Source organism: Mesoplodon densirostris, chromosome 5, assembly GCF_025265405.1.
Source record: "Mesoplodon densirostris isolate mMesDen1 chromosome 5, mMesDen1 primary haplotype, whole genome shotgun sequence".
In the NCBI taxonomy this organism is placed as follows: Eukaryota; Metazoa; Chordata; class Mammalia; order Artiodactyla; family Ziphiidae; genus Mesoplodon; species Mesoplodon densirostris.
The window spans coordinates 66,670,630-66,682,727 of record NC_082665.1 but is presented as its reverse complement, the minus strand read 5'-3'; the positions used below and the strand labels follow the sequence as shown (position 1 = coordinate 66,682,727).

The 12,098-nt window shown below is 42.7% G+C and overlaps 1 protein-coding gene and 1 non-coding gene across 2 annotated transcripts in view; both read right to left on the bottom strand.

Moving 5' to 3' along the window:
* Positions 1-3,840: 3,840 nt before the first annotated feature.
* On the bottom strand, positions 3,841-3,971 carry LOC132491475 (small nucleolar RNA SNORA31). The gene has a single exon (XR_009532691.1). It is a non-coding gene; the product is annotated as a small nucleolar RNA SNORA31 (small nucleolar RNA).
* Positions 3,972-4,093: 122 nt separating this feature from the next.
* Positions 4,094-12,098, bottom strand: part of CFAP91 (cilia and flagella associated protein 91) — a 131,462-nt gene continuing 123,457 nt past the window's right edge. Inside the window, exon 17 of the mRNA XM_060099903.1 lies at positions 4,094-4,245. Within this exon, the coding sequence (XP_059955886.1) occupies positions 4,094-4,245 (152 nt within the window). The remainder of the gene's footprint in view (positions 4,246-12,098) is intronic.

Here is a 12,098-nt window from a genome sequence, read left to right as displayed (position 1 = left end):
ATTCTTCAATTTCTTAATATGGTGTATCACACTGATTGATTTGCCAATATTAAAGAATCCTTGATCCCTGGATAAATACCACTTGATCATGGTGTATGATCCTTTTAATGTGTTGTTGGATTCTGTCTGCTAGTATTTTGTTGAGGATTTTTGCATCTATGTTCATCTGTGATATTGGCCTGTAAATTTATTTCTTTCTTTTCTTTCTCTTTTTTATTTTTGGTGTTATCTTTGTTTGGTTTTGGTATTAGGTTGATGGTGGCCTCAGAATGAGTTTGGGAGTCTTCCTCCCTCTGCTGCATTTTGGAAGCGTTTGAGCACGATAGGTGTTAGCTCTTCTCTAATGGTTGATAGAATTCACCTGTGACCTGCCATCTAGTCCTGGACTTTTGTTTGTTGTAAGTTTTTAAATCGCAGTTTCAATTTCAGTACTTGTGATTGGCCTGTTCATATTTTCTATTTCTTCTTGGTTCAATCTTGAGAGACTGTATCTTTCTAAGAATTCGTCCATTTCTACTAGGTTGCCCATTTTATTGGCATATAGTTGCCTGTAGTAGTCGCTTACGTTCTTGTGTATTTCTGTGGTGTCCATTGTAACTTCTCCTTTTTCATTTCTAATTTTATTGATTTGAGCCCACTCCCTCTTTTTCTTCATGAGTCTGGCTAAAGACATCAATTTTATTTATCTTTTCAAAGAACCAGCTTTTACTATTGTTTTTTTCTTTTCTATTGTTTTTTTCATTTCTATTTCATTTATTTCTGCTCTGATCTTTATGATTTTGCTCTTTCTACTAACTTTGGGTTTTGTTTGTTCTTCTTCCTCTAGTTGCTTTAGGTGTATGTTAGGTTGTTTATTTGAGATTTTTCTTGTTTCTTGAGGTATGATTGTATTGCTGTAAAATTCCCTCTTAGAACTGCTTTTGCTGCGTCCCATAGGTTTTTTTTTAACGTATGTGCGTACATGTGTGTGTACAGAAGATTCTCTGAGTCAGAGACAAGGACCACTTACTACTCACAGAAAACCCTGTGAGAAATCAGTTCTCACAACGGTGACTTGGTAAGGGCTAGATGGCACATGCACATGTTTTGGGGTAAAGTATGGATAAGGAACCCCACGGTGGGAAAGACATTATATAGGGCTGCTGGATTCCTGTTCATGAGAGAGAGAGAGAGGGGAGAGAGAAGGGAGAGAGAGAGAGAGAGGGGAGAGAGAGGGAGAGAGAGAGAGAGAGAGAGAGAGAGAGGAGAGGGAGGAGAGAGAGAGAGTGGAGAGGAGAGGGAGAGAGAGGGGAGAGAGGAGAGGGAGAGAGGAGAGACAGAGAGATGGGGAGAGAGAGGGAGGAGAGGGGAGAGACGAGAGAGAGAGAGAGAGAGAGAGAGAGAGAGAGAGTTGAGAGAGAGAGGGGAGGGGGGAAGGGAGAGGGAGAGAGGGAGAGGAGAGAGAGGGGAGAGAGGGAAGAGAGAGGGGAGCAGGAGAGAGAGAGGGGAGGGAGTGAGAGAAGAGAGAGGAGAGAGAGAGGTGGTTGGGGGGAGAGAGGGCAGGGAGAGAGAGGGGAGAGAGGGAAGAGAGGGGAGAGGGAGAGAGAGGGGAGGGGGGAGAGAGGGAGGGAGAGAGGGAGGAAGAGGGGGGGAGAGAGAGAGAGGGAAGACGGAGAGAGAGAGGGGAGAGAGCGAGAGAGGGAGAGACAGAGGGGAGAGGGAGAGAGGGATTGAGAGAGGGGAGAGAGGGGGGAGAGAGAGGTGAGAGAGGGAGAGACAGAGGGGAGAGAGGGAGAGAGAGAGGGGAGAGGAAGGCGAGGGAGAGAGAAGAGAGAGAGAGAGAGAGGGGAGAGAGAGGGGTTTGAGAGAGAGACAGGGGGAAAGAGAGAGAGAGGAGAGAAGGGGGAGAGAGGAGAGAGGGGCGGAGAGGGAGGAGAGAGCGAGGGGGAGAGAGAGAGTCGTGGGGGGAGAGAGAGACACAGAGAGAGGGAGGAGAGGGGAAAGAGGAAGAGCCTGCGAGAGAGGGGGGAGAGAGGGGGGGAGAGGGGGGGTTGAGAGAGAGGAGAGAAAGGGGAGAGAGAGGGGCGGAGAGAGAGAGGGGTGGGGAGAGAGGGGGGGTTTGAGAGAGAGACAGAGGGGAAAGAGAGAGGAGAGAAGGAGGAGAGAGAGCGGTCGGGGGGGAGAGGGGGGGCGGGGAGAGAGGAGAAGGGGGAGAGAGAGGGGGGAGAGAGGCGAGGGAGAGAGAGAGAGGAGAGAAGGGGGGTTGAGAGGGGAGTAGGAGAGAGAGAGGGGAGTGGGAGAGAGAGAGGGGAGGAGGGGGAGAGGGAGAGAGAGAGGGGAGAGGGAGAGAGAGAGGGGGGAGAGAGAGAGAGAGGGAGAGCCTGCTAGAGAGAGGGTGGGGAGAGGGAGAGAGGAGAGAAAGAAGAGAGAGATAGATGAGAGAGAGGAGAGAGGCGAGAGAGAGGAGCGGGGGAGAGAGGAGAGAAGGGGGAGAAAGGAGAGAGGGGGAGAGAGGAGAGAGAGGGAGAGAGAGAGAGATGGGAGAGGTGGTTGAGAGAGAAAGGGGAGAGAGGAGAGAGAGAGGGGACAAATAGAGGGGCGGGGAGAGAGAGAGAGTGGAGAGGGAGAGAGAGGGGGTTGAGAGAGAGGAGAGGGGAGGGGACAGAGAGAGGGGGTTGAGAGAGAGGGGAGAGAGAGGAGAGGGGAGGGGACAGAGAGAGGGGGTTGAGAGAGAGGGGAGAGAGAGGCGAGGGAGAGAGAGAGAAGAGAGAGGGGAGAGAAAGAGGGGTTTGAGAGAGAGACAGAGGGGAAAGGGAGAGAAGAGAGGAGAGAAGGGGGAGTGGGGGGGAGAGAGGAGGGAGAGAGAGAAGAGGGGGGTGTTGAGAGAGAGAGGGGGGAGAGAGGGGAGAGGGAGAGGGAATAGAAAGAAGAGAGAGGAGAGAGGGTAAAGGGAGAGGGGAGAGTGAGAGGGGAGGGAGAGAGGGGAAAGGGAGAGAGGAGGGAAGGGGGAGAGAGAGGAGAGAAAGAAGAGAGATGAGAGAGGCGAGAGAGGGGGGAGAGAGGGGTTTGAGAGAGAGGGTAAAGGGCGGGGAGAGAGAAGGGAGAGCGAAAGAGAGAGGGAGGAGAGAGAAAGAAGAGAGAGATAGATGAGAGAGAGAGAGGCGAGAGAGAGAGAAACTTATCTTTGCTGTGGAGTACAAGAGAGTAAATTCCATTCCAGAGAGGGGGACTACTGATATTTTACTTTTCTGGGAGACATCCCCTATCTGTGCTGTAAAAAAAGCTGCCCTCTCTGGGTTGAAGTGTTTCATAGGTTTTAGATTGTCGTGCTTTTGTTTTCATTTGTCTCTAGGTATTTTTTATTTCCTCTTTGATTTCTTTAGTGATCCATTGATTGTTGAAACACCTGATGCTGCCCTGCTGGAAGCTGTGGGTCCTGTATTATATCTGTCTTTCTGAGTCTGAGTAGATTGATACTCAAATCATACCAAATATGGCATATGTTAGTCTTGTGAGTATGAATGTTTAGTTGTACCTAAGACCAGGCCCCTGGTTGATACTGCAGAGGGCATCAGGGCTAGAATTGGGCAGGCGGTGCCTCATGCCATGTTTATAGCTAGAACAGTGCAATGTGGAGTTAGACAAGGTATCCCCTAAGAACAAGCTTTTTTTTTTTTTTTTTTTAATAACACTGACACATTTTGTAGCTTTATCTGTGATGGCATACAGTCATATGCTAAAAGGACCTATAAAGGTAATTTTGAGTCCTGTTTTCTGGTCCAGCTGCTGTCATATCAACTCTGTTCTCTAACACTTTGAATAGCAGATTCCATAACCCAGATGAAATGAACTAATTTTTTCCCCTGTATTCCCCCATTCAATCTGGGCTGCCACAATCAGACAGACAGAAAGCACGAGGACACTTTTTTCTTGCCTCTGTAGTGGAAACCTTAGCAGACAGTAACTGCTTCAGGCCTGTCAAATAGATGCATGAAATGCACCAATTTAAATGGGAATGCTTCATTTTCTACATTATGATTGTTAGAGTACAGCACAGAGCTGAATGATGCTGCTTGTCCTTCTCTCTACTTCCAGATGAAAAATCAAACTCACCTTAGCTGTTCTGCTCATTTTCAGTTTCTCCCTCAAGTAGCTCAGTGTCTGATGCTTGCTGTTGCTCAACACAATGCTTCTGGAGCATGTCTTCTGTGTGCCTGTGGATGACCTGATGGGCTGCGAGGATGTGCTTCTGCTGTGCATTCCTCACTGTGCCAGAGGGACAGAAGACTTATTACTCTGGAAGTCGGAACATACCACTCCCAAAGGTTCTCAAGAGAGTAGTGACAGAAATGATAACTTTGCAAACCACATATTCTCTTACTTAACGCTGACTGGCTTAAAGAAAAATTACCTGCCGTCTGTTTTGGAAGGATACATTCCAAGGGTAACTCAACCCAAATCTTATTATTGCTGCTCCCCCTGTTCCACTCTCTGCTCAGTCCAGTCATGCTCCTCCCCACCAGGTTTGCCTCCATTCTACTGCTTAGCAGCTTCCCTCACCTGGAATGCCTGCATTCTAAATCCTGCCCTTCTGCAAAGCCCAGCGCAAGTCCCAGCTCCTCCAGGAAGTCTCCTTTGACTGAGTCAGCCCACATTTACCGTGACCACACTTGAGTTTGTACAAATCTGTTCAGCACTGAAGTACTTCATGTGAGTTACATTTTGTTTACCTAGATTGTAAATGACATAAAGGTAAAGACCTCGTTTCATACTTCTCTGAGGCTTAGTCCCTAATATGAAGGGTACTTGTTGAACGATGAGTTTCTGAGCCCATGGATTTAAAAGTTGGTCCTAGTTCCACATTCTAAGAATATTTATTACCAAGACTTAGTACATTAAGCATCCCGTTTGCCTTGGAAAGAGGTAATTGTGATGATGACAGCAGTTAGCATTTGTCCTTACTTTGTGCCAGGCACTGTTTTAAGCAGTTGGCATATACTTATTCATTTAAGCCACCCACAACCCTAAAAGAGAGTAGTATTAATATCCCCATTTTCAGATGTGGGAACTGAGACACAGAGAGATTAGGTAATTTGCCTGAAGTCATACAGCTAGTAAAGCATAATAAGCAGTACTGTGGATTCTGTGCTATTGAGGTGTCAGCTAGTTTATATAGGGTAAATCACATAGCAACTTACAATATGTCAGAGTTGAAAGAATGGGGACTCTGGAGCCACAAAGACCATGGTACAATCTGCATACTGTATAATGTCTCTAAGCACTAATTTCCTTAACTGAAATATGAGAACACATCTATAGATGTTGTAAGAAATTTAAATAAGGTATTTCTAAAAATGCTTAGTACATTGTCTGGAACTTAGTATACATTTAAACCTTGATAGTTACTATTATTTTCATCTGTATAAAGGTCTTCAAGGTCATTCCCCTCCATGAAATTTAAGAAAAATGAGAGTTGGTGGATTAGGAAGACTCTGAGCTCACCTCCTCTCATGGGCACACCAAAATTACTATTTACAGAGAAACTATTGATGAGAAAGACCAGAACCTACCAGAAAAGACCTCTACAACTAAAGATATAAAGAAAGAAGAACAATAAGATGGGTAGGATGGGTGGAGTTGTGGTAGAGTCAAGAGCCATACCCCTGGTAGGCAACCTACAAACAGGAAAATAACTAGAACTGCAGAGGTTCTCCCCAAGGAGTGAGGGGTCTGAGCCCCACATTGGGCTCCACAGCCCAGGGGTCCTGCACTGGAAAGATGAGTACCCACTTTGAAGGCTAGTGGGGCTCTCTTTCAGGAGACCCTGTGGGCTGTGGGATATAGAGACTCCACTCTTTTTTTTTTTTTTTTTTGTGGTACACGGGCCTCTCACTGTTGCGGCCTCTCCCGTTGCGGAGCACAGGCTCCGGACGCTCAGGCTCAGTGGCCATGGCTCACAGGCCCAGCCACTCTGCGGCATGTGGGATCTTCCCAGACCCGGGCATGAACCCGAGTCCCCTGCAGGTGGACTCTCAACCACTGCGCCACCAGAGAAGCCTGAGACTCCACTCGTAAAAGGTACACACAAAATCTTATACACTGTGGCACCCAGGGCAGAAGCAGTAATTTGAAACGACCCTCGGTCAGACCCACCCCCTGGTCTTGGCGAGTTTCCTGGGGTGGTAGGAGGCAACTGGACCTCACCCTGGGGACACAGACACTCATGGTAACCATTTTGGGGAGCTTGTTCTACCACATGGACACTGGTGCTGGTGAGCACCATTTTGTAAATGGTGCTCTAGCTCATCAGCCTCAGGACCCAGTACCGCCTACACCCACCAGCCTGTAGGCACCCGTACTGGAATGCCTCAGGCCAAGCGACTAGCTGGGCAGGGACACAGCCACACCCACCAGTGGGCAGGTTGCCTTAAAACACCCTGAGCCCACAGCCACTCATGGACATGGCCCTGTCCACCAGAGCGCACAAGCACTAGAACTGGGACCCCCAGGGCCTGCAGCAAGAGACCTCGGGACCTGGCTCAACCCATCAGTAGGCTGCGACCAACCCCAGACCTGCTGGGCCCCACCCACCAGCAGGCCAATACCAGCTCTGAGACACTTTAGGTCCCTCAGCCAGCCTTCCCAGAATCTGGCCCCACTCACCAGACATGGAATGGATAAACAACAAGGTCCTACTGTAAAGCATAGGGAACTATATTCAATATCCTGTGATAAACCATAATGGAAAAGAATATAAAAACAGAATGTATATATATGTATAACTGAATCACTTTGCTGTACAGCAGAAATTAGCAACACTGTAAATCAACTATTCTTCAATAAAAAAATAAGGCAGAACAGCAACAAAAAAAGGAACTCTAGAGAAGAACGGATGAAGAGAGTGAGAGGTTAGAAGTTTTTAACAAAGAGTTAGAAAATATAAAGAACCAAACAGATGAAAATATAATAACTGAAATGAAAAATACACTAGAAGGAATCAACAGTAGATTAAGTAATACAGAGGAATGGATCAGCAAGCTGTAAGACAGAGTAGTGGAAATCATTCAAGCTGAATAGAAATAAAGGATAGAAATGAGAACAGTTTAAGAGACCTCTGGGAAAATATCACACATACTAACATTTACATTATAGGGGTTCCAGAAGGAGAAGACAGAGAAAGGGACAGAGAAAGGGACGGAGAACATATTTGAAGCCAAAACATCTGCAAACTTCCCTAACTTGTGAAATGAAACAAACATGCAAGTCTAGGAAGCATGGAGACTCCCAAACATGATCAACCCAAAGAGGACCACACCAAAACACTCTGTAATTAAAATGGCAAAAATCAAAGATAAAGGGATATTATTAAAAGTAGCAAGGGAAAAGCAACAAGTTATGTACTAGGGAACTCCCAAAAGGCTATCAGATGACTTTTCAGCAGAAACTCTGCAGGCCAGAAAAGAGTGGCAAGATATAGCTGAAGTGATGAAAGGGAAAACCTACAACCAAGAATACTCTACTTGGCAAGTCTTTCATTTGGATTTGATGGAGAGATCAAAAGTTTTACAGACAGGCAAAAGCTAAAAGAGTTTAGTACCACCAAATCAGCTTTACAAGAAATGTTAAAGGGACGTCTCTAAGTGAAAAAGAAAAGGCCACAACTAGAAACATGAAAATTATGAAAAGAAAAAGCTCATTGGTAAAGGTAAGTATATAGTTAAGGTAGTAAATCAACCACATACAAAGCTAGTAGGAAGGTTAAAAGACAAAAGTAGTAAAATCACCTATATCCACAATAAGCCGTTAAGGGATACATAAAACTAGATATAAAATACGATGACAGAAACAGTAATTGCGAAGGGAGGGGAGTAAAAATGCAGAGTTGTTAAAATGTGTTTGAAATTAAGAGATAAGCACTTAAAATAATCATATATAGATACAGATAGACCTATCTACATCTATGTATAAACCTAATGGTAACCATAAACCAAAAATCTGTAATAGATACACACAAAAAACAAGTCAGGAAGCCAAACAACACTGAAAACAATCATCAAATCACAAGGGAAGAGAAGGAAAGAAGAAAGGAACAAAAAAGAGTTACAGAAAAAAACCCCAAAGCAATTAAAAAATGGAAATACCTACATGTCCATAATTACTTTAAATGTAAATGGACTAAATTCTCTAATCAAAAGACATATTGGGGCTTCCCTGGTGGCGCAGTGGTTGCGAGTCCACCTGTTGATGCAGGGGACATGGGTTCGTGCCCTGGTCCGGGAGGATCCCACATGCCGCGGAGCGGCTGGGCCCATGAGCCATGGCCGCTGAGCCTGCGCTGGTGTGAGCCTGAGCGTACGCGGCAGTGAGAGGCCCGCGTACCACAAAAAAAACACAACATGACTGAATGTATACAAAAATAAAAGCCATATATATACTGCCTACAAGAGACTCAGTTGAGATCTAAAGACACACACAGACTGAAAGTGAGAGGATGGAAAAAGGTATTACATGCAAAAAGAAATCAACAGGGAGCAGGGATGCAATACTTATATCAGATAAAATAGACATTAAAACAAAGACTGTTAGGAGAGCCAAAGGAGGAGACATTACATAATAACCAAGGGATTAATCCAAGAAGAAAACATAACAGTTGTAAATATATATGCACCCAACATAGGAACACTTAAACATATATTAACAGACATAAAGGGAGAAAATCAACAGTAGCACATAACACTAGGAACTCTGTGTGTGTGTTAAAGAATTTACTAATTTATTTTACAAGACCTATAATATGGGTCCCTCTGTCACAGGCAATGAAAACAGGCAATCCCTACTGAGGAATGAAATTATTCAGAAATTTCTCTCCAACGAAATACAGATTTTCTGCATGAAGAGTTTTCTCTTCATCTAGAAATTTACATATTTATAGAAAACCCACAGACATTTAAATCTTTGCTCTCTCTTTTGACTCCATCCAGGTTTCCAATACAGTACGTCCCCTACATGTGAACCTTCAAGATGCGAACTTTCAAAGATGCGAAAATATCCCTGTGTGCCAACTGCTGTATTCTTCTACTGTACATTTTTTTTTTTTTTTTTTTTTTTTTTTTTGCAGTACGCAGGCCTCTCACTGTTGTGGCCTCTCCCATTGCGGAGCACAGTCTCCGGACGCACAGGCTCAGCGGCCATGGCTCACGGGCCCAGCTGCTCTGTGGCATGTGGGATCCTCCTGGACCGGGGCACGAACCCACGTCCCCTGCATTGGCAGGCGGACTCTCAACCACTGCACCAACAGGGAAGCCCTTCTACTGTACTTTTTGAAGTACTGTACTGTAAGATTAAAAATGTTTTCTATATTTTTTGTGTTTTTTATGTATTATTTGTGTGAAAAGTATTATAAACCTATTACAATACAGTACTATATAGCTGATTGTGTTAGTTGGGTACCTAGGCTAACTTTGTTGGACTTAACGAACAAATTGGACTTACGAACGTGCTCTCAGAATGGAACTCGTTTGTATGTAGGGGACTTACTGTACAAGGGACTTTAACACCCCACTTACATCAATGGACAGATCATCCACACAGAAAATTAATAAGGAAACACTGGCCTAAATGACACACTAGACCAGATGGACTTAATAGATGTTTATATAGAACACGTATTCCGAAAGCAACAGAATACACATTCTTTGCAAGTGCACATGGAACATTCTCCAGGATAAATTACATGCTAAGCCACAAAACAAGTCTCAGTAAATTTAAGAAAATTGAAATCTTATCAAGCATCTTTTCTGATCACAGCTCTATGAGACTAGAAACCAACTACAAAAAAAAAACGTGGAGGCCAAACAATATGCCACTAAACAACCAATGGATCACTGAAGAAATCAAAGAAGAAATTTAAAAATATACATGGAGACAAATGAAATAAAAAATGCAATGATCTGAAATCTCTGGGATGCAGCAAAAGCAGCTCTAAGAGGAAAGTTTATAGTGTCATACAAGACTACTTCAGGAAAGAAAAGTCTCAAAGAATCTAACCTTACACCTAAAGCAACTAGAAAAAGAAGAACAAACAAAAGTTAGTAGAAGGAAAGAAATCATAAAGATCCACGCAGAAATAAAATAGAGCCTATTTCTAAAAAAGCAGAAAAGATTAATGAAACTAAGAGCTGTTTCTTTGAAAAGATAAACAAAATTGATAAATCCTTTATGCAACTCATCAAGAAAAAAAGAGAAAGGGCCCAAGTAAATAACATCAGAAATGAAAAAGGGAAGCAACTATATGCTAATAAAATGGACAACCTGGAAGAAATGGACAGATTCTTGGAAAGGTGTAACCTTCCAAGACTGAACCAGGAAGAAATAGAAAATATAAACAGACCAATCACAAGTAATGAAATTGAAAATGTAATTAAAAATCTTCCAAGAAACAAAAGTCCGGGACCAGATGGCTTCACAGGTGAATTCTATCAAATATTTATAAAAGAGCTAACACCTATCCTTCTCAAACTCTTCCAAAAAATTGCAGAGGGAGAAACACTCCCAAGATTATTCTATAAGGCCACCATCACCCTGATACCAAAACCAGACAAAGATGTCACACACACACAAAAATTACAGACCAATGTCACTGATGAACACAGATGCAAAAATCCTCAACAAAATACTAGGAAACAGAATCCAACAACACGTTAAAAGGATCGTACACAATGATCAAGTGGTATTTATCCCAGGGGAACAAGGATTGTTCAATATTATGCAAATCAATCAGTGTGATATACCATATTAACAAATTAAAGAATAAAAACCATATGATCATCTCAATAGATGCAGAAAAAGCTTTTGATAAAATTCAACACCATTTATGATTTAAAAAAAAAACTCCAGAAAATGGGCATAAAGGGAACCTATCTCAACATAATAAAGGCCATATATGACAGACCCACAGCAAACATTCTCAATGGTGAAAAGCTGAAAGCATTTCCTCTAAAATCAGGAACAAGACAAGGATGTCCACTCTCACCACTATTATTCAACATAGTTTTGGAAGTCCTAGCCATGGCCATCAGAGAAAATAAAAGCAATACAAATTGGAAAAGAACAAGTAAAACTGTCACTGTTTGCAGATGACATGATACTATACATAGAGAATCCTAAAGATGCCACTGGAAAACTACTAGAGCTAATCAATGAATTTGGTAAAGTTACAGGATACAAAATTAATACACAGAAATCACTTGCATTCGTATACACTAACAATGAATGATCAGAAAGAGGAATTAAGGAAACAATCCTATTTACCATTGCAACAAAAAAGAATAAAATACCTAGGAATAAACCTACCTAAGGAGGCAAAAGATCTGTACACAGAAAACTATAAAACACTGATGAAAAGAAATCGAAAAGATGTCACAAACAGATGGAGAGATATACCATGTTCTTGGATTGGAAGAATCAATATTGTGAAAATGACTGTACTACCCAAAGCAATCTACAGATTCAATGCAATCCCTATCAAATTACCAATGGCATTTTTCACAGGATTAGAACAAAAAATTTTACAATTTGTATGGAAACACAAAAGACCCTGAATAGCCAAAGTAATCCTGAGAACGAAAAACAAAGCTGGAGGAATCAGGCTCCCCAACTTCAGACTATACTACAAAGCTACAGTAATCAAGACAATATGGTACTGGCACAAAAACAGAAATATAGATCAATGGAATAGGATAGAAAGCCCAGAGATAAACCCAGGCACTTATGGTCAATCTATGACACAGGAGGCAAGGATATACAATGGAGAAAAGACAGTCTCTTCAATAAGTGGTGTTGTGAAAACTGGACAGCTACATGTAAAAGAATGAAATTAGAACATTCTCTAACACCATACACAAGAATAAACTCAAAATGGATTAAAGACCTAGAATGTAAGAGCAGATACTATAAAACTCCTAGAGGAAAACAAGCAGAACACTCTTTGACATAAATCACAGCAATATCTTTTTGGATAAACATCCTAGATTAATGAAAATAAAAACAAACATTACAAAATGGGACATAATTAAACTCAAAAGCTTTTGCTTTTTGAGCAAAGGAAATGATAAAAAAAA